At 44.9% G+C, this 22,897-nt stretch overlaps 1 protein-coding gene across 4 annotated transcripts in view; it reads left to right on the forward strand.

Annotated features, from left to right (window-relative positions):
• The window catches only part of ITPR1 (inositol 1,4,5-trisphosphate receptor type 1), a gene marked incomplete at both ends in the record, with an annotated part of 144,712 nt that overhangs the window by 87,816 nt on the left and 33,999 nt on the right, over positions 1 to 22,897 (forward strand). For all 4 annotated transcript variants that reach the window (XM_079540213.1, XM_079540216.1, XM_079540214.1 and 1 more), the window contains 6 exons: positions 144 to 276; positions 1,687 to 1,877; positions 15,516 to 15,696; positions 16,303 to 16,556; positions 21,174 to 21,374; positions 22,109 to 22,219. In XM_079540213.1, the coding sequence (XP_079396339.1) occupies positions 144 to 276; positions 1,687 to 1,877; positions 15,516 to 15,696; positions 16,303 to 16,556; positions 21,174 to 21,374; positions 22,109 to 22,219 (1,071 nt within the window). The remainder of the gene's footprint in view (positions 1 to 143; positions 277 to 1,686; positions 1,878 to 15,515; positions 15,697 to 16,302; positions 16,557 to 21,173; positions 21,375 to 22,108; positions 22,220 to 22,897) is intronic.

Genomic DNA, 22,897 nt, shown 5'->3' on the forward strand with positions numbered 1-22,897 from the left:
AATTCCTCCAAATCTCTGGGGTCTCCGTCCCCCTCCGCTGCTGCACGCAGAGCAATGGCAGGGCGGTGCTCTTGCTGTGACTGTTGCTCATTCACCTGTTCCTTAACCTCAAGTCATGCTCTCCTTGTCCTCTCTGAATCAAGGGCGAGGCGCTCCGGCAAGTTTTGGTCAACCGTTACTATGGCAACGTCCGGCCGGCGGGACGGAGGGAGAGCCTCACCAGCTTCGGCAACGGGCCCCTGTCTGCTGGCAGCGCCGGCAAGGCCGGGGCAGGAGGTGGGCTGGGGGCAGGCGGGCTGCTGCGGGGTCTGGAGGTGGGCAGGGGGGGACACAAGCTGGGCTGTCGGATGTCTGTGTGTCTCCATCACCCAATGGTGCCTTACCGCCTTTTCCTTCAGACTTTTCCTCTGCTGTTCTGTTTCTACAAAATTCACAAAAATAAATAAACGAAAACCCCAACAAATTGCTCGCAGATGGAGAACAGCTCGTACCTCCATGCCTTTCCCAGCTTTGTGAACTTGGGCAGAGCGTAGCTCTCCTGTCTCTCATCATGTGAACTGATTTTTCCGTGTGCAGATGAGAAAAGAACTGTTTTTGTTGTTTCGGTTTTTTTTTCCCCTCACTGCCTGTGAGTAATTACTTCAAAATTAAGCAGGCAGTTTTTGTTTGTTTTTCTTTTGAGAGTTCCTTGGGCTAACGTGGATTTTTTTGGCTTTGTTTGAAATGAATGCACTTGGGAAACGTGATCGATGTAATACTTGAAATCCTATTTGGGAAATGTGCTCATAGGGACATCAGATTAACTTTGGCTGAAACAAAACATTTTGCCGTATTACGGAGCTGTGGGACAGGATGAGCAAAGATGATGTTTGAAGTCAACTGCAGAATGCAGTTTATTTAATTTGAAACCATTGCTAAAAAAAAGTCAGCTGTACACGTTTTTAAAAAGCCCCACTCAGTGGGTTTTGCCACTACGGACCACAGGGTAACCCTGTTGCAAGCCATCAGCAACAAACAAGTGCATAAAAACTGGCCCTCCAATTGAAATTGGGGTGCAATAACATTTGCTCTTGCACAGCACTGCCTGCTGTCATACTCCTTTGTTTTCTAGATCATTTTGCTTCAGTTCTCAATCTCCCTGTCTCCTCCACCAGCTCCTGTGTGCTTGTCTTGTTTGCCCTGTTTATCCATCCAGTTCTATGTTTCTGTAATTGTACAGCATGGCACTGGCATTGCCATCTGCTCAAATTTGTCCTGCCTTCTCTCTGTCACCTCGCTGGTGCTGCAGAACCTTCATCTCCTTGTATCCCTTGATTCTCTTTTACTTTCAGCTTTTCATACATCAGCCCTCTTTCCAGCTTCTGCTGTGAACGAAGCTAGCTGTGGCACTAGCTATTTCTCCTCTCCAGCCCAGGCTGTTCTCCCCAGGGACAGCACCCACCTGCTTCGCACGTATTGCCGCAGTGTTAAGTGCCCATCACACAGTGTGTCCTACCTGTGCTCTTAGTTAAAAAACAAAACCAACAACCACAAAAAAACCCTTCCTTGCAGAAATGCTGGATGTTGAGTTCGTCAGTGTTAAAAAATGGGTGCAACTTGGGATAGTTCACCATTTAACCAGAAGAGAGGTGCCATCACTTCAGGGTGGCAGGATTTGAATCTTAGGCTATCATCATCACTTTGTAGGAGGAAGCTCTGGATCGAGTTCAATGAGCCGAGGTGAGATGAGTTTAGCAGATGTTCAGTGTCATCTGGATAAAGAAGGTGCATCCAACCTGGTCATAGACCTCATCATGAATGCCACCAGCGACAGAGTCTTCCACGAGAGCATCCTACTCGCCATTGCCCTTCTGGAAGGAGGCAACACTACAATACAGGTAGGAAAATGGAAAGTATTAATCTTCTGACTAAAACGTGTTGGGAAGGGAAATGTTTTTGAGATCCAGGAAACCTGAGGAGATTTGAGCAATGGAAGGGGAAATGACTAAATGATCTTTGACCTGTAATTAAGGGAAATACCAGTGCCTGCCATGCAAAAGTAAATTTATTAAATGTTTGCATGGGCACTAGGTAATTGAGGTATTTCCCAGGGCAATATGGAGGAGTGAACGTGTAACAAAACAGCTTTGTAGTGTACATCAATGTGACTGCTTTTATGAGTAAGTTTAAGCAACTGCAAGATGCTTTGGGACTCTTACAACTATAGGTCCTAAATTTCAGATCAGAATTAAAGATAACACTGCGTGGTAAATTCCAAACTACCACTGCTCTCCTGTAATCATGCTGTGCTTCACTGCTGTGTTTTAAATCAGCATTTGTTGTCCCTACGTGAGAATTGCATTTGCTATGGATTCTAGTGAATATCCAGCAACTGGCTCATTGCATTTGAGAAATGGTGTATTCTTCCAAACAGGAAGAAAGTGTTACTTTGGCAAAATAGCCTACCCTTATTGATTATGTAGTATCTTATTCTGGCTTTTTATTGCAGACAGTTTGTTCCAGACGTGGACAATGGCCCTTACATAGAGCTATTCTTGACTGATTTCCCCTTTCCTTGCCCTGCTGCCAGTTGTTTCACATCTCTGAAGGCAACAATCAGTGATTTGTTTAGAAAGGTCGATTTTACAGGTTGTTCCCTTCAGAGAGAAGACAGATCCAAGCATTTGATATACATACAGATTTAGGCTTATAATTTGATGCCATTTGTGCTGCTGAGGAACAATTGTTTAAGAACTTAAAGATAAAAGAAAACCCAGATAGCATTTTCAGAACAGGACTAAGAAAACCTGATATACGTGACCTTGCTGTTCCCTGTATAACATCACCACCTCTATGGTCATTTACTTGTTTTTCTGTTCTGAAAACCACACTACCCAAAATCCACAGCCATGCTCTGGTATCATTGCAGCAGTTAGGTGCCCCTGCAGTGGTGACATTATTTTTGCTGGACCCTCCGTGGCAGCTATTGGAATAAATGTTTCAACAGATTGAAGGCAGTGTTCCACATAGTGCTCAATCTAATGTAACTGTGGGCTGTAGCCAAAACGGACGTTACTGTTTTTGTTAGCTCTGTTTGTCCCCTTTTTGTATGGCTTGTGCAGCTGTGGAGTGAGCTGAACTGAGTTGCTGATTGTTGGGAAAGCAGCCTGCCAGCAAAAGCAGATCCAGTGCCATAGAAAAGGTCTCCTGACTGGAGATGCGCAGCTATGCTGTCCTCTGGGTGGCAGGAGGTGGTGAGACTGGGTGAAGTGTAACATGAGGCTGAATTCTGGGAAGTTATAATAAATGATTGTGATTAAAACTGGCAGTTAGATCTACAGTACCATCTTGTTTTCACACAAACCTCTGCTAAGAGAAGAGGGAACCTTTTAGGGTCCCTTCATCTCTTCACTCTGTAATCAATCAGTGCCCACTTTTTTCCCTGTACATGTGCTCTCAAGTGAAGTTTTTGCAGAAGATAAAGTGGGAACAGAGCATTTAAAGTCCTATAACATCTTAAAATACAATGACAGAATTAACGCTCTTTGGGGAGAATCACAGGTAGCCTCAGGTAACCTCACACTGTCATGCTGGAAGGAAAAACAAATTCTACACCAGCCTGAGATGCAGAAAGCCTTTGCTTGTCCTGGAATGCAGAGCTAATGGAGTGAGCAGAGCCACTTCCTGCTGTGCATGTGTCTCTGTTGGAAGTAGATTCTTAGCGCATCGGGTCAAAACAAATAGGGAAATGTTCCATCCATCTCCAAAGACACCTCTTTCACCAAAAAAGCAATTTTTTTTTTTTTTTTCAGTTTGCATTTGCAGTCTATAACTGCAGGTTGGGAGTCTGTGAAATAGCTGTGGTTAGGAGCAAGCTGTTGGCATACAGTGGTTACAGAAGATCACGTCCGTGCGTCACAGTCCTGCCAATTTCTGCTGTGCTGTTGCCTTTATAGAAGTTACTTCCGCTGAACCAGAATAACTATTTTCCATCCTTTCCCTTTGGGAATAAGTGTTCTGTGGCTGCCTTTACCTTGTCCTGAACAGCAGAACAGCCCTGACGGGACAGTGGGAGCTGGGGGTTACAGATCTGCTGCTTTGCAGAACAGAATGTTTTAGGAACCACATCGCTTGGCGATGCCAGCAGCTGGTGCTGCAGACTGTGAGGTCTTGGCACACCCAGCAGCTCTTACTCTTGCATGCAAAGTACAGATGAGATTTTATTGAAAATATTCTATGAAGTGAATATTCTATCAGGGTATATATTCTATGCTATAACAATCCGGTGACCTAATAGCAAAAGGCAAAAAAGGCTTATCTGTGCTCAGAGGGGTTCCCTGACTTATCTCTGCCTAGATTAACCTGCTGATAGCTAGTGAGTTCCCTGGGGCCTTGCTTTGCTTGCATGGTCTCCAGCATCGTCAGGCCCATGGAAACTTCCAAAACTTTAGTCAAGAGTGGCACTTACTCAGCTCTCTCATCTTTCAGTAGTAGTTGAGTCATGAAAGCCAAGTAAATAAAACTTTAATGTAGGCAAACGCCAACCACAAAAGTTAATTTCTGGGAGAACAGCTGGCTCAACACCAGTGAATCAAAGTGAACGTGCAGGCTTGCTCTTCAGTAAAATCACCATTTCAGCTCCGTATGCCTCGCAGTAATTGCTGAATGATATTCAAGTTAAACTGGCATCTTGACATGGTAAAGTCATGGAACCAAAGCTTTTCTCTCTTCAGGTTAGTAAGACAGCATAGCTGCTCACCTAGCTGGTGGGGAGTCTGCCTTTGCATGGGGTAGTTCCTAGCCTGCACAGCTGCACATCTAGCATATTTTATGAAGCAGTCTTTCACTACAGTACAGATTTAATAACAGTATGGCAGAGTGGTGCTCTCCAGTCTGGTAAGACTTTATTTTCTTACAGAACAGGCTGCAAATTTTTTTGTTGGCTTATGGAAACTAGACGTGCTTGTGAGACAGGATGTGTTTATAGAAATTAACCCAGTGCTCTGTGATGCTTTGTCCCAGCCGTTCTCCCATTGATGTTCATGCTGTACATTTTGCTATAAGGTAGGGCTGCACAACCTCTGCAACCTGCAGCGTGGATTTTCTGAAATTCTATGGCAGTTTCCAGTATGTGTCAGTGGCAGAGTCATCTGCAGTCATCGGACTCATAATTGTTCAGTTTCATCAGGTACGTTTGTCATTGTGGCAGTCAACCTGGCCAAGTCGGCTCACGTTGGCACTGCGTTCTAACGCAATTTGTTGTCATTTCACTTTATTTTTTTGTTATTATTAGCAGCTTTTCATTTATAGGATTCTGAATAAGTTCACTCTGTGCTGCATTTGAATAATTTTCGCTAAACTTAAACTGCTTATACCTGCAGTCCTTTGAGAATAGGAAACTAGTGGGATCGGGACGGGTTACGTAAAAAGGCTTTGACAGCAAAGCCAGAAATGCGTTGCCTCTGCACGGCATTTTCCTAACTCCAGGTTTTCACACGGGAAATGAGTTCAGCCTGAAGTTAAGCAAAAGTCTGCAGTGACACACAGGAACTGCACATGACGACTGTAATGTGGTTAATAATGGGAGTTCCCGGGTAACTCCCATGAGCTTTAGTGGGAGAGCAGATCCTGGTGATGCTGGGAAGGGATAACTGGAATAGGTGTTGCTGTTTCATTAAGTGCATGCGGGGCCGATATTAAGGCTAGGCAAAGTAGGTGGTTGGCAACTCCAGCAGAAAAGCAAATTAGAAATGTTCCTTATTATAATTGGCAGGAGTGATTTTTATTGTATTGTTAAGAAAATTAATATGGAGGAGAAGCAGGATGAGAAAAGTAATTCCTGGTTTATCTTAGGTTAGAGGCCAAGAGGACAGCACACACATTACACCAAACTGCTCTGCTTTTTTTTAATAAGGGCTGAACTGTTCGGGGAGAAAGACAGAGAAGTCTTTGCCCACTTAAAGCTCTCCAGATGGAAACTTTTAAAAGTTTGTTGTTGTTGTTTCTAGCTTTTGGTGCATCTTAGAAACCCTGTGAGTGCTTTGGTAACAGAAGCACTCATGGGGGGCAGCAGCTGGGGCAAGCAGGATGGCTGCTCCCCCTTCAATGGATGCCTGCCCTCATTTGTAAGGAGACAGAAGTGGAGATGGGACTGCAGGGTCAAGGCCAAGCAGCAGGTTAACTTGACGAATGCTACTGTTCACTGAACTGAAAATTACGTAAGGCCTTTTATTAATTTATGTAACCCTCAGCATTCGCCTCTAGAGAGCTCACATCAGTGCTGCAGGACGGGCAGCCCTGGCAGGATGGGTGCCCTTCACATGGGTGCTGCTGACCAGCACGTGGAGCCTGGCTCTGCAGGAGCAGTGGGGCCATTGCTATTGCTTGTAGGCACGCTTAGCACTGAGCTCCTTGGGAAAAGATCAAAGGATGGCCCATTCCATGCACAGACTGCAACGCGGCGAGTTTTCCTCTGTTAGAGCAATCTCAGCAATGAATGACAGTGGAGAAAATTGTTGAAGACTTCTGTAACACTTCTCTCAGCTTCCGGATACAAATTAGAAGCACCATGTATTTTTCTTCCCCTACGTGGAGTTTTGGGTTTCCTTCATCTGTGAAAGGTAATGACAAGTCCCTTACATAACAGCCTCTCCATGGAGACTTCGGTCCGCTGGTTTAATTAGGGATCTTCTTGAAAGTTAGATTACATGACAAACTGCCCACATGCACCTGTGGGTATTTTCAGGAAGGGAAGGTACCTGAGGTCGATAACTTTAGCTTAAGGCAGTTTTAGTGCTGCCCCAAAGCAGTGTGATGCAGAGCTGCCGGTTGGAAGTACAGTGGTGCCTTTCCTCACCCCTTCATGCACATGGCTTCCCAAGGTGGGCTGCAAACGCAAAGTGAAGGGGGTCAGTACTCAAGGGAAAAGTGATTATTTTTCAGGAAAGAAGTGGGGTTATGTGGCTCTGTTGCAGAATTAGCAGCAGCTGGCTTCTCAATCCTCTGGTTTCATAGGAAATATGGTTTTGGTGAAATGGTGGACTGACACGGCTCTCTAGCCTTCAGCTCTGTCTTGCACTTTAATACATGTGCTTCAGCTTGATTGACTTTACTCCTCATGTACTGCTACCAGCAAGAAAGCTCCTGCAAAATGGATTGTGGTTTCCATTGCTAAATTTGGTACCTCACTGTCCAACAAGGGTTGATGGTTATTGAGCAATTGCCTGTTTGAATGAAAAGCAATTGAATCCGGATTGCCCAATTCCTACTTGTATTGCTGGTCATAGGAAAGAAGCAGATACCAAGTGAACCAAGCTGCTGCGTAGGCTCAGGGAGAAGACCTCCCCAGCTGGTGTGCATTGTGTTGGTAGTAAGGGAAGGAAGCGCTGAGGAGCACTGAAAATATTCCAGGTGTTGGCCTTGTGCTGAGAACAGCGTGTGGACACCATGGAAATCTCATAAGCTGAGTGCAGCTGCTTCTGTTGGTCACTTATACCTGAGGATAACCCTCCAGAAGCTGCTGCTGGGAGGTGTGAGCTGTCGCCTTCTAAAATAATACAGAAGTGTTAGTGATGCAAAACAGAGATGTGGTTACAAAATCGTGTTTTAGATTTGGCAGTTTGGGTTTGTTTTAACCAAATTTACTACTTAATCTCTATAAGGACCTGCTTCAGGCATCACACCGAGCTGTGGGCTGTGGCCGAGAGAGGGAGCTCTCTGAAACAAAGCACGATGCAAATCCAGACCCCATAGTTACCTTCCAAAACAAGGCGTTGCACTTGCACTAGCAATTAAACTAGCGCTGAGGAAATCCACCTCCTGATGCGCTGCTGATTGTCATGGGTGTGAGCAGACTTCAGATTGCAAGCCCTTGGGCACACGGTCTCTTTCACGTGTGTTTTCATGCATTTAGCACAGTGAAAGCTAGGATCTCCCCTACCATTACACCCCACCATGTTGAAAACTAACAAGACCTGCTAAGAATGCACTGAGAGAGCCAAAAGCTATTAGGGGTCCTTGTCTTACAATGATGATTAATTTTCACTGGGGGCAGCAGTATGCCTGGATGAGGCTGAAGGTGGATGAAGTGAGATTGCTGTGACAGTGCTTGGAGTCTTTTTATGTCAGCCATGGCTGATACCCCTTGGGGTATGTTGGAGCCACAGAAGTTTTGCATTACTCTGTGCTGGCAGCCTGTCTGGATATCCCAGGGGACCTGTCCTGTGGCTCTCCCTTGACATTCAGATGAGGTTCTGGTGCTCCAAGAAGTAGGGATGTAAGTCAGCGATTCTCCCTGTTCTGTCCATGGAATCCATACCCAACTTTTAAGATGATCCCTAGCAGGATTAAAGTCCTCCACAAGCAGGCAGAGGCAAGCTATTCAGAAAAACAAGGTCATGCTGCTTTTTTTTTTTTTTTTTTGGTAAGCACAGGAATCAACAAAGAGATGTTATATAACTTCTATTTATATCCCACTTGCTCACTAGCTGCAGGCACACACGAGTGGCTGAGGAGGGAATTTAATGAGCTCTCAGGGCTTGCTCACCTTCCAGAGCTGGTAGGAGCCAGCTTGTTTTTGAAGTGCGTCAGCAAATGAAACTGGTGGTGGGTGGGTGGTTTGGGTAGGTGGACTGACTTGTTGCTATGGTTTTCTTTAATTCCTCTGTCTCTCAAGAAGATCTTACACGTTTTTTTTTTTTTTCTTTTGGGGAGTCTGCAGACTTCCTTGTTTCTCACACCTACACACAGCTCGCTGGTTCACCAAGGAAGTGGGATTCGTGCTCCTGCCACACAAGAGCTGTGCACAGATTAGCTGTGTGACCCGCCAGTGCGTGCTCGCACATGCACACAGGAGGAACTCAAATAAGGCTCCGTGCTGAAAGCGGGTCAGGCCCCCAAGTCTCCCACGCTGTGGAAGCCATCTGCTCCCTGTTCAGAGGGATCCGCAGCGGGCGGAAGGCACGGCTCTGCCTGCAGCTCCTGCAGTGCCCCGCTCCCCTCTGCTCGCCTGGCGTCAAGCTGCTGTCCCCTGGGCTGGCTGTGAGGGCATGCCCTGCCCTTGGCTCTGCTTTGACTCTCCTTGAGAAATGATGGAATTGCATCAAGCTTTTGAGCGTTGCAGCAGGAAGACACGTAGGGGATAAGGGCTCTTCCTGGTATGAGCGATGGAACTCTGCTGCTGCTTTCATTTAATGCTTGTTGGGAAAGATGAGGGCTTGCACAGGCTAGGTTGTGTATGTCCACAGCCACCAAAACCTTTGGGCAATCCCCAGCTGAGAGCGGCAGGGCTGCGTGTGGATGCTTATAGCAGAGGGGGTTGGTCATGCTATGGAGAAAACAGACTGGAAGTCCCCCTTCTGCTTTCATGAGAAAGTTTGTTTCATAGCTTGCAAGGAAAAAAAAAATCCAGTCATTGAGCATTGAGATGTTCCAGCAGATTTTCCTTATGGGTTTATTTCAAACTGTGACGTATGTTCATCATGAAATATTTGGTGGTTCCTTAAGCTACAGAAGGCTGATGATATCCATCAGTCATGTCCCAGAACGGTGGATCTTCAGTGAGCCAGGATGTGGAAGACTTTGGGAAGAGAGGAGCTCAATTGTATTAATAACCGCATGAGATGGGTGAGAAAGAAAAAGTTAGGTTTCAATTCTGTGATGCATCTGGGCAGAACATAAAGAGTTGGCGTTTGTGCTTAATTCCGTGCTTGTGTTAGCAAAGCAGTTCCCCTTCTTCAAATGTGGCTGCTTTGAAGTAGTCCCGCTGTAAGGAATGGGATGGGAGGGGCAAGCAAGTTCTGCAGCCGTGGGGTAGCACAGAAGTTTTGCATTACTCCGTGCTGGCAGCCTGTCTGGATAACCCAAGCAAGTTAACAGCCCCATAATAATTTCTCTTTAGCGTTGGAATAAAATGTCCTGAACGGAAGCCAGAGAGCTGATCTTCCTCTTCTGTCTGGAGGGACTTTCCTCTTTGAAATATCCCTGACTCGTCAGCTTCATCGGATATTTTCTCTTCACTGACATTAGAGAAGCAGGGAGGGAGATGACAGCGGCTCACGGGGATTCATGTGAGGCGCTTGCTGGGGCTTTGCTTCTCCGTATTTATTCGTAATCAAATGTTTGTTTTCCTGGGGAGTTCTTGGGAACCTGCTCAGATGGGCTGGCGGCGGCTGCACTCTGTTGGAACAGCTTTGTGAATTGCAGAGGGTGTGGTGCCGAAAATACTGCGGCCTCGCAGAATGACGGCGAGCTCTGTTTGGGCTCTGCAGCCAAACGCTTTCCTAAAATCAGGCCACCCTCCTTCAGGAAGAAGCGCATATCTGAACAGATGTCTCAAATCCAGCACTTGCTAATAGGTTTTGGTTATATTTCACACAACACCATCATTCAGATTGCGTACCGTCCACCCGTAATCACTGAGCCTGGAAGGAAAGCCAAGCTGTTTTGTGCAAAGCAAGCCAGCAACTGTGCCTCTTCCAGACAGCAGAGCAGATAGCTGCGCCTTTGGGCAAATCCAGCTGGCAGGTGCTGGAGAACGGTGTGCTGAGCAGAGGGGTAACACAGGGTAAGCCTTTGGAAGGCATGAGCTGGAAGCGGGCTGCTTTCAGCTGGTTCTGATTCTCCGTTTAGCAGCACTTTGCCGGGTACAGCTTTGCTGATTGTGAGGTGAATGCACTGTGAGTTGGGTCTGTGTTTGTAAGGCGCTCACAGCCTCGCTCGTGTCACTGCTGTGCCTGTATGCACTGTGGGGTTGTCCCATCCCCATAGTCCTGCTGCCCTGAGCTCCCTGTGCTCAGCTGAATCATCAAATGGCTTAGGTTGGAAGGGACCTTAAAGATCATCCATATCTAAACCTGCCATGGGCTGGCTGCCCCCAGCTCAGGCTGCACAGGGCTCCATCCGTGGCCTCTGGCACCTGCAGGGATGGGGCACCACAGCTCTGGGCAGCACTGTCGGAGCCTCACTGCTCTGAGTGAAGAATTTCTTCCTCATATCTAACTGAAATCTACCTTCTTTTAGTTTAAAGCCTTTCCTCCTTGTCCTGTCACTATCAGACCGTGTGAAAAAGTTCTCTCCTCTTATGAGCCTCCCATCAAGTACTGGAACTGGGAGCTGATCTTCCATTCATCTTTGGGGATTGTGTCTTCTGTGTCAGAAATCGTGGAAGGGAAAGCACAAGAGGTGAAGTGGTAATCCTAAGAAATGCACCTTTTCTTTACTGCTTTTTTTTAAATGTGATTCTAGAACCAATATTTTCAATGGTTTACAAAAGAGAAAGGACTGCCAAAAAATAACAATCACTGAAAATGTAATGAATTCTGAGTGAAATGGCAGCAAGCAAGATTTGTGGAAATATTTCTTCAGTTTGGCAGAAAAGAAAAAGATGAAGGGGTGAGCATTTAATAGTATCTATACATGATGTGAAGAGAAGATACCAAGTACCTGGGATGGCCATGGAAAGAACATAGACTTAAAAGATAATAATTTAAAAAAACAGACAAAGAAAATAATGGCTGGAAATTGACATGAAAGCAGCTTAATCACACGTTTCTAACAGTTGCTAACCACTACAGAGAGATATTTCATCACCTCTAACGCCTTCTCAGGACAGGATGCTTTTCTTGAATAGCTGCATTGTTTGAGCTCCACTTGAGTCCCTCTTAGTGAGCAAGACCTAAGGGGGCTGATGGTGCTCAGGGGTGGGCTGGGCTGTAGCTAATAAATACTCTGGCATTTAAACTTCACCTTTAATTTCTTAAATCGGTCACTTGTCTCTCAGCTTTGCTCCTGCAAAATGTTTTGCATAAATTGGTGAAAAAGAAAAGTCATAGAAAACAGAAAACGATTGCTGGTGTTGGTATTTACTTACTGTCTCTTTTTTAGCTCCAAGGCAGCATGCTGGAGTTGTGCAAGGGGGTTATTTTACTGCATGAGGGGTTCTGGTTGGATTTCTTCAGGAGCAGAGCTGGGCGATGGGGAAAAGGAAGGACAAGTTGTTGTGCAGGTGCCCTGGTTACCCCTCGTGGTGCTGGTTTTACTCCTTCGGTGGCTTAATAGACTGCTTTGAGTGTCACAAGGTGTCTGCTCAGCATGGCAGTGCAGATCTGCCACGCTCATGCAAGACATAGAACTTGCAGACCTTCATGTGGGGAGCTTTTCCCTTCGTGTTTCTGTGCAGTTAAACAAAGTTCTTTCCATTGCCCAAATGAAAGCTGCGAAGTTATTGCTGGGTGGGTTCATGTAGGTGTCTGTGCTTTAAAAATGTACCCTCACCTACTCTGACCTAACGTTGTGTGAGAAGCTGTGTGCTTCATGTGAGTGCTTTGGAGTTTTTCCTCCTTTGTCTCTAGTTAATTGCAGTCACATTATCTGTTTTCTGGTTGTTGTGCTGTGGGGTTGCATTGCGTTTCATTGAGGTGCGTTACTTGGAAAGCTGCTTTTGCTGAATCCAGCATTCATAAAACAAACCTCATGCTCCTCTCTATGTCATGCGATGTCCTGTGTTTAACGGCAACAACTGGTAGCAAAACAAAATGTAGTTTCATTCTGCACGGCGTTGGAGCTCAGTAAGAGCAGAGAACTGGTCCACTGCCAGCTCCTCGGCTACAGGCCGTGCTCGTACCTCTGCTCCTTTCAGGACCTCGGGTGCCTCGTGCTGGGACAGCCTGCTATGGCTGTGACAGGGGCACGCTGCCCTCCCTGTGCCAGGGCTGCTCCAGGAAGTCACGCTTGGCTGTGGCATTGCACTCGTCTCTCAGCAGGCCCTCAAAGCAGCAGGTGAGGTTGGATGCTCCCTTATCAGCAATGCTTAAGAGTTCTGTCCTTCTGAAATATGTACGAGCAGAGGTTGCTGGTCTATCCTTGCCCGTGGCAGAGGGTTGGAACTAGATGATCTTAAAGGTATCCTTCAACCCAAACTGTTCTGAGATTCATGTTCCCAACTGCTGTTCTAGTACACCAGCCAGCCTTGTGGTTCAGTGACTCTGCAAGCCAGGATCCTGGCATGCGATAAGGTAGAATGGCTGCTCTATTTCTGGTTTTAAAAAGGAGATTTTCTCAGTTTTTGGTTTGAGGCTGTATCAGGAAATAAAGTTTAGGATTTCTACCTTAATCATCATCACCAGTTACCTGTTGGAACACAATTTCCAGTATCATACTACTTAAAGTAGGGTATCTTTGGTAGCTGGCATGTGGTTGATACGTATGTGTGAAGGTGTTAGGCATCCTGACCTAAACTGAAACAGTCGTGTTGTGACAGCCGTCAAATGCACGCACAGCACGCACAAGAATGCTTTACTGGAAATGTTTGTTTCATTTGTTTTTTCTCTGAAGTGCAGTGGAAAGTCAGTTAAGAAGCTTGAAAAGATGACAAAAATCAAACCTGTCAGCAAGTCACGGCACTTGCGTGCAAGGTGGTTCTTCAGCGTGGTTCTTTAGAAAAAGGCTTTTGTTCACTATGGGTTCATCACAGGGAAAATCCTCCTCTATGGGCTCCTCAGTTGTGCCACCAGCTGACACGGTCACCGGCTCAAACTGCAAACAGTGCTGTTTTTCATAAAGCAGCGACTCTTCCTGGAGCCGATGGTTTATGCTGCTCTGTCTGCCTTATGATTGATATGTTTGTTGTTAATTACCATGAGAGTAAAATTTGCAAGGTGCAGCTGATACCAGCTGGGTTTGGTCACTGGCCAGCAGCTCAGGGAAGTCATGCTAAGGCCTCACGTGGCTGTGGCTGGCAATTGGCAGCATTCTGTTTGTTGAGCCTGGCCAGGTCAAAGAACCAATTTAGAGTAAGTATGCTATCTGGATAAGTAACTTATCGTTCAATGGATGCTTTTATTTGGTTACGTTTATAGAGATAACATTAAAGTTATTGATAGAAAGTATTAGATTACAGAATAATTCTGCAAATACTAAATGATTTGGGCTCACCAAGTCATCCTGTGTCAGGTCAGAAGGCCCGGGATGGTTTCTGTGCTGTTGCTAAGCTCATTGCAATGCCTGTTGGCACAGTGTTTCTCTTCAGTGTTGCCTGGTAGTGAAAGGAGCTTGTCCCTTGCGACAGGTTGGCTGAAACCTTGGTCACTTCCCAGGCCAGTCTTCTGGGCCTGGGGCGTTTTCTCTCATCTTCATGTTTGGAATCTCCGCATTTCTTCCTTCCATGGTTCTTAGATGTCCTTGTGGCCATCACATACATAAATAACACCGCATGTCCTCAAACATCTCCTTTTCTTTCCTTTTTTTCCTTGACGTTACTCATTTGTGGATAGTGGCAGGGCCAAACGTTGGTGGCTCCCTCTTGTTTCTGACAGCTCCATGTGCAGATGTGCTGCTCCTTCTGCCCTCTGTGTTAATCACTAAGATAAGAACACGCTCCTAAGCTTAGCTGAGGGGCTTTGGGTCAACAGAAGCATTGCAGAGATGGGAGGGATGTCTCACGTGAGTATTGACCAACTTCCTTAAATAGCAGCACTTCTCTATAATGAAAGCAGCGACTTTGTAGCGTTTCAAAGTCATGAAGCGGTGTCCTGGCTGCGGCTGCCTGGGAGCGATCAAAGGCAGCGGACAAGGCTCTGTGTATTCTGCTTCTCAGACAAGCAGGCAGGATATATTGCTATTCCCGTTCTCAATTTGTTTTTTCAATAAATCAGGTTTCATTCCTATTCATCATGTAAAGCTGTTGGGTTGTGAGCCGCTGCAGAATGCTAACTAATTTCATAATACTCTGCATAAGGTGACCCACTTACAAGTTCATCCTTCAGTCGTGTTTAAGCTCTGGTACTGATTTATGTAACAGCATATTGGTTTCATCAAGGATTGTCTGACCGCTCCCCATGTTGGCTCCTCTTTGTCCTGTACGTGATTTGTATTCTCCTCAACTTCAGATCAACTTTCTGTCCCTAAGTGTACATGGACAGAAGAACATTACTGAACCTTTCCAAAACTGGTCAGTGCTCTGAGCTTCTCTGTCACTTAGAGGTGTACTGGAATAGGAACTAAAAGGAGTTTAAACAAGTCTGCAGACAGGGCAATGGAAACTGAGCACAAAATATCCCTTGTTCCACGTTTGTACATCTTCAGACAGAATGAAGATCAATTGCATATTATGAGCCAAGGTCCCTTTGGTACCTGGAGAGGAAGGCAGAATGGTTTTCCTCTACACATTTCATAGTGTTTCGTTTCTGAACTGAGAATCAAATTGCAAATAACTCCTTTGTCCTTACCTTGATTTGTGTTATTTACTTTAATTCCACATTTGAGGGAGAATTCTGCTGCCTGAACGTGTGAGGGCTAGCACAATATACTGCACCTCTTTAAAATTACATTTGGAAGCCATTGACAAGGGAGCTGCTGTAGTTGAGACACTTTGGCTTCTATAACAATAAGATCTGAGTCTCCGTTTTTCTAGGTTTCAGATTGCTGAAAACGAATTAACTTTCTGGTCCTTCAGGATGTCACACATTGCAAAAAGGTGAAATAATCTGCATTCATACCTTTGTATGAAGATATACATCCTGTTCCACTTTCTCTTGTAGCATTCGTTCTTCTGCCGACTCACGGAAGACAAGAAATCCGAAAAGTTCTTTAAGGTTTTTTATGATCGCATGAAAGTAGCACAGCAAGAAATCAAGGCTACCGTCACAGTCAACACGAGTGACTTAGGAAACAAAAAGAAAGATGAAGACTCAGACAGAGATGTTCCCAACAGAAAAAGAGGTAATCTCCAGCCGTGCCCTTTCTAAAGCGTCAAGGGAGAGGAAAATGCTTTTTTGAACTCACTTGACTGATGCAATAATGCTCTGATCTCTGATCCCACAGAACAGAGTTCAGAGATCAGTGGTGCCCTGCCTTGGGATTTCAAGAGCTTCATCCCCTCTTCATCCATTTGTGAGATTGTGCTATTGAAATGATGAAAGGTGTTTTTGAGATGAGACTCTGCCACCTTGTCCATCGTGACAAGCTGCCCAAATCTGATTCGTAGCAATGACCATGGACTGTGGGTTGTGGTCAGTGCCTTCTCTAACAATGAGTGGAGAAATGCTAATTATCTTCTAGAGCAAGTCCTCTTATTATAACTCCTGCTAGTGTTAGATGTGTGTTCCCTAACCAATTAATATCAGTATTTGTAATTTTAATGTCATCTGCATAAAAGATGGGAAGGGGGTGATGTGATACCCTGGCGTCACACTAAACATACTTACTGGAACGGACTGGTGACCAATAGCTCACCTGTATGTGGAACTTCCATGGGAGGTGTGCGACTGGATATTTGGTCCTTTTTATTCGATTTGCCTGAGGAAGATCTGTTCTTGTGTATTTTAGTGAGGGAGCCTATGACCCAAATTACTGAAGAAGTCCGGGATCAGTTACTGGAGGCCTCTGCAGCTACAAGAAAGGCGTACAGCACCTACCGGAGGGAAGCTGACTCTGATGACCATTATTCAGCAGCAGAAGGAGCACAGTCAGCAGCCGACAAGAGCAAAGATGACCTGGAGATGAGTGCTGTGATCACCATAATGCAACCCATCCTCCGCTTCTTGCAGCTGCTTTGTGAAAACCACAATCGGGATTTGCAGGTCAGTGTGATTGCTGAGCAGCTGCGCCCGCACCGCCTCGCGCGGCTGCTGCAGAGAGGCAATGGGCACAAACTGGAAAAGTCCATTTAAACAGCAAGAATGCTATCACTGCCAGGGTGATGGAAGCCTGGAACGAGCTGCCCTTGGGAGTTTGTGGCATCTCTGTTCATGGAGATGCTAAAAACCCAACTGGTGGCAGTCGTGGGAAGCCTGCTGTCTGTGCCACCCCCAGTGGTGTGTGATGCTCTCTGATATGTTTGTACAGTTCTGAGTGGTGAGCCCTGTCTCATCTAGCACATACCTCCACAGGAGATAAGATTTTTGCTTGCAAATGGACTGTAATTAACGTGATTTTTGTTCAGCATAGTAACTGCTGCTGCTGGATTAGAAGTGAAGTAAGGAGACGCAGTACAATGCGCTAAATGCCCTCATAAAGGAGGAATAATTGCCTTGATTGCATATTGTTGTACTGTGTGCCAGAACTGTAAAGACCCTGTGTGAGTGCTTTTTAGACCTGCCAAATCACTTCCGCTGAACTCTAATGCCCTGCTGCTGGCAATACTTGGAATCAAAGCTGTATGTTAATATTTCTGTGCTACGAACGTGTAATTCTTCTCACATTTTGTAGGTGCTGAGGTTACCTACATCAGGCTTTCTCCTAATTTTTCAACTATTTGATCTTTGTTTTGTCAAACAGTTCTCATGCCGTTAGCAATGTTGGAGACAAGTAGGATGGTAGTTTCACATGGCAGTATTCCAAACCACATGTACAGGATCCTTTCTTGATGCTGGTTTTTGGCTAGGCACCGAAAGCTATAAGAACAAAATTGAACTCAAGCCACTGTGAAAACTTGGCCTGAGCTGTTCACCATCCCAAACAATTCAGTTCCCCAAGCAGCAGATACTGTCATTCTGCTCTAGAAAGGAAGGGTAAAGTAAAGGTAAAGGGAACTGTCTCTCAAAAATAATTCTATTTCTACTTGCCTACCTTGATCCTTGCCTTTTTCCTTTGGTACTGAAGTGGAGGTAGGAGCATATCAAAAGCTTCAAAATCTGTCTGCAGCTAATAGTCAATATCTGAACTCATTGTCAATATTACCAATGTGTTCACAACCTGAAGGAATAAATAAGACTTGTGATTTATTCTAGGAACTGAGGCTTGCTAAGATTGCATAAGTTCAAATTTGTGTAATTTGTACTCCTTTCTATTAGTGCAGTGACAGGTTGGTCCAACCAAGCATTTTACAAGCCATTAGCAACTGTAAGAAGTCTGATATTTTGCAAAAAAGGAAAATGCTTTTACTGTGAGCCTAGAAGGGTTCCATGCTGCGTGTGTTGCTCTTCTTGAGAACAACCAGTCAATCTCAATTCTTGAGAACTGTTGCTGATAGGTGGATGGTTGGACTGGATGATCTCGTAGGTCTTTTCTAACCTTAGTGGTTCTATGATTCTGCCTTCCTCCAGCTTGCAATGCCTTCAGGTGAATGGAAAGTCTGGGACAAAGCAAGTGGATGCTGCAGTACATTGTGTTACCCTCTTCAGGCTGAATGCATTGAGTGTTGCCACGGAGGGCATCCAGTAGCTGTTCCTCTGCATGCAGATACTTGGGGTTCTTATTACGCTTACATTAGGTGTGACCTTTTGATTCTGCGTGAGCTCAACCTTGAAAGCAAAGCGTAATAGCTGTGGATGGCTGCAGGCAGCCTGTTGGCTGTTTGTTTGGCTTAGTGACAGCCACGACGGTTTCTGTAGGAGGTCTTTCCTTTACTGTCTCTTTTCTGAATGGAGACATCCCTGTGCACTACAGAATTAGTCATATGAACTGAAGCTGGTGATGGAGTGAAGCATGTAGGGACTGTTTTGCTGTGAGCAGGAATGGAACTTGTGGAAAGCGAGGAGGGAAGGGAAGTGGGATTCCCAGCAGGAAGAATCTGAACGTGTGTGTGAGTTTGTCACCAGCCTTTCCCTGCAGCCACATTTAGAGATGCTGCTTCAGTGCTGCACTTATTTTTTCCATCAAGATCAAGTGTTTATTGTTCTGATTCTTTTTCTATCAGATGAACAATTTCTGTGAAATAAAATAACAATATTGTAATAATATGCTACCAGCCGTGCTCAGATTAAAGCTCTATAGGCTACCTGCTGCCCTTGTGCAAAAAAAAAAAAAAGCAGGAATTGATGCAACTTTTGTTGCTGTTTCTTACTGCTTCTTTGATTCCTAATTACTGAAGACACAGCATAGGTAATAAAGAAAAGTAGGGCTTTGCATGCTGCAGGATAGTGATCCCACTTGGCCGGCAGAGCAGTACTGCAGAATGCAGAGGATGAGCAGGGTTAGCTTGTCATGTAGGCAGGAAGCATATCTGAGAATTAGCTTAAGGTCAATGCAGACTGTAGTGTTCAGAAAAAAATGCCTTGCCTTGCCTGATTGCTAGGAAAACAGAAATCTGATCATTGCAAAATCTCTTTACTGAGACTCGCTTCTTAGCTGTCTTCTTTCTTTGCAGTTTTTTCCAATCGGGGGGGGGGGATCAGATTTCTTCTAAAACAAAGACTGTTCAATGACAACATTTGGGCTTTTGGGGGAATTACCCATGTAAATGGTAGAGCTTTTCCTTCCAAGGATTCTGTGCCTGAACGCACTGAGCTAGTATTCTTCAAGCAGCCAATTTCATTTTACGTCTGTATGTTTTCTCCAAAGGATATTCAGCTTCAGGCTGTGTACTGGGAAGCAAAGTCTGAGGCATTAAGCATTGCCTGCAGATGCTGCCTACACAAACGTGGCCATATCTGCTGGTGTATCCTAGAAGTAGGGAAGATTGTGCTCCCTACAAATGGATAGTAGCATGAAGCATCTCCAGAAAGTTATTCACAGAAGCAGGACTTAAGGCTGCCTTTGAGTCTACTTCATCCCATTGGAAAGTGTTCATCAACTGAGTATTGAGGATGCTTAAAGTCAGGCTGTAAGTTTGCTCTTTTCCTCTTTTCTCCCTAACATCTCATAAGCTGTATATTTCTCACGTGTTCCAGCTGAGTCTGCAACTCCATTGCTCTTTATTGTGAACACAGAGGGTCTGAACTCGGGTTCATTACCATCAATCTCGTTGGGATTGCATTTTCAATATTGAAGACTTGTGTTCCCTCATCACAGCCCGAAGGCTGATCTGGGTGATAGAAAAGGAGGAGCTCAGACTATTGGCTGAGACTTCGGCGGGGATTCCCTTGGGCAGTTTCTCCCAGTTCTGGCAGTTCTTGTTTTCTGCAATACCTTCGCCTTGTTTAGCCATCTAACACTGTCCTCTTGCTTCTCTCCTTTGTTTTTATTGACTTTGAATTAACATGCCAAGGCTGGTACAAGCGTAGCTATTATGAGAATAAATTTATACCACAGAGAAAGTTGCTTTGCTCTGTTGCTTTCACTATTACCCATTATTTTTGCTTTTTCTTCTGGAGGGAAGGGAAAAGCTCTAATTTCTGTAGCATCAACCTTTCTACGCTTTGACAAGTTAATCAAAAGTCAGGTTGCTAAATGAGCAATTGGTTGAAATGTGCTGAATCACTGTCACCTTTAGTCTGCATTCATAGACAGCATTTTCCTTTTTTAGCTTAGCCTTCAATTGAATCTGGCAATTTCTCAGTCTGTTTGCCTTAACTTATTAGTCTGATGCAAGCACTGGAGGCAATCAGTTGACAGCACTCGGCTGCGGGCTTGTGGAGAAGACCTTACTCATTCCAGAGTTCCATGCATTTTGTTCATCAGCTTTTTTTTCCCCCACCTTTACAGTGTTTTGTGACCTACCTGCAAGGAGCCAGGTGGGACATCTCCCATTGACACTGCCAGGCAAGGAGGTGCTGGTGTCTGTTTGGTTATCCAGAGCATTGCTGGGAACTGACAGACAGAAACCCGAGTCCTTGGGAAATTGTTTCTCATTAATTGTCCCTCTTTGGGCTGTTTTATTCTTTTTATTTCCCATTTGGAATACAAAAGAGAGGAAACACGTTTAATCCATGCTGATAACTGTGGTGTTTCATTAAACGCACTGTTCCTAATGAGCAACTTCAAGCAGGGATTACAATAATTACGTGGGAAGAAATGCAGCTGAGAGAATTACACAGAAGGACACTTCCCTTCAAGTCATGCAGTCGGTGCCTCCTCACCAATTCAGGTGGTGCTGCTGTGAAGCAAAGCCAGGGAATTGTTTTCTCTTGTCTTGGAGAAGGGTCTCAGGAGGAGCTTTCAGTGATCATTAGGAGTGAAATGTAGCAAGCAGGATGGAAGAAAGCTTCCAAGCTTAGAGGAGCTTTCTGATCCGTACTGTATTGCCCATTCTGTGCTGCTTTTAGTTCTCTAATGGATGCGCTCTGTTTATTGCATGCTGTCTTCTATAAAAATGTGAAGCCAATAAGCTGCTCGAGCACATTGCACATGGCAAGCAAGCCCTGGAAGTCTTAAATTGTCTGTCCAGGCTCCCTGTAATGAAGTTCCAGTGAAATTAGAGCAATATACCATGCAATGCAATTGCAGGTTGATTAACTTAATAAAACGTTATGATCCAAACATCAATTTGTATGGTTTATTTCTTTCCTCCTCCCTGCCCCGGCTGTAACATGCTGCAGAATTTCCTTCGCTGCCAGAACAACAAGACCAACTACAACTTGGTGTGTGAAACGCTGCAGTTCCTGGACTGCATCTGTGGAAGCACAACTGGTGGGCTTGGACTTCTTGGTCTGTATATAAATGAGAAAAACGTAGCTCTGATCAACCAGACGCTGGAAAGCTTGACCGAGTACTGCCAGGGGCCCTGCCACGAAAACCAGGTAATGTGTCTGTGAGGTGCAACATCCCTGCCTCCCTGTGTTTGCAACATGGGCTCGGCCCTCGGCCAGCTCTTGTGTTGTCATACAGGGCTGCTCATGTTGCTTGCCTGACAAAAGGGATTTGGTTGTGTTTTACAGCACTTTGTCTCTGTAACACAGGCCACAGAATGGGTGGAATAGCTATCTTTTAAATAAAACTGTGTCTTTGCAGAGCAACTCCGTAACAGAGCAGGACCGCATTTGAAGCTGGCAAGCTGCTGTCAGTTTGTACATTTTAGTCATATGCCATTACGAAAGCGAGGTTACAGGGCAAGCACAAAGGTTGTGGAAAATTGCATTCTTTGATTAGACGTGTCCACAGTTGGTGTTGTTTGGCACATCTGAAATAAAGAAAACTATCCCTAATCTTGGCAAAACACTGTTCTTCCTTAGCTGCTTATTCAGCCTGAGCTCTTTGGCATGTAAGTACTTAGTTTATCAGCTGTGTTGTTTTCTGTGTCCTGGGTTCGGGTGGTTTCAGGAGGACACGCCATGGCTGACTGTAGGAAAAGTGTACAACCAAATGCATTTATCTCATGTTATTCCACTGTCTGGAGTTTTCTGTGCCATTATTCATCATGAGCAGCTTACCAAGCGATGAAAGAGCTAACTCTTCTGTTCTGGCTGGGTCACTGACCTAGGCTGCGTTTTCAGCATAGACAATTAATGAAGTTTGACTAATTTTATTTGGACAGAACTGTATTGCTACTCATGAGTCCAACGGTATTGACATCATCACAGCATTGATTCTCAATGATATCAACCCTTTGGGAAAGAAGAGGATGGACCTCGTATTAGAACTAAAGGCAAGTGAATATTTTACGTGGTCCTGTTAGCATAAGCAAGATGAAACATACTTTTATTGCTGGAATCATGCTGATGTTTATTATATCCCAATAGTCACAAGTGCTGAAAAGTTACACAGAGCTGAACGCAGTGCCCAGGGATTGTTTGTCATCTTCTAAATGAAAACATGGAGTCCCTGTTTTCACACATGGTGACTGCAGGCAATACTGAGGAGTCCTAAAATAATTACCGATGAAAAATGTGATTCCAATTAAAAATTCTGTTGTTTGTGAGCTTTTTATACGCAGAGGAAGTCGAATTTCTTGTGCTGTACCTAATTGCCTCATACTTCATTATTGCTGTTAAATTGGTTGATGTTTAGTCATCAAGAATTTTTGAGGCTACTCATATTAATGCTGAATGAATATCAGTCCTGGGACTGATTTCAAAGTACACTAGCAGGTTGTCTTCTAACTGCAGTAATCATGGAGTACTCCCAGTTCAGCCCATGTCTGAGAAGTATTTCCTTTCTGACTGCTTGTCCTGTCTCACAGTGCACTGTCTAGTTGTCTTCCGTTGCCGACTCACACCATTAGTATGGGTAGTGTGGGTTTTTTATTATTCTAAATAAAAAATGCTTTTAGACTCAATTAGCATTATAGTTCAAAATTAAATACTTTTATTGGCTTTTATTGTCA

This window comes from Tetrao urogallus, assembly GCF_951394365.1.
Source record: "Tetrao urogallus genome assembly, chromosome: 10".
Classification (NCBI taxonomy): Eukaryota; Metazoa; Chordata; class Aves; order Galliformes; family Phasianidae; genus Tetrao; species Tetrao urogallus.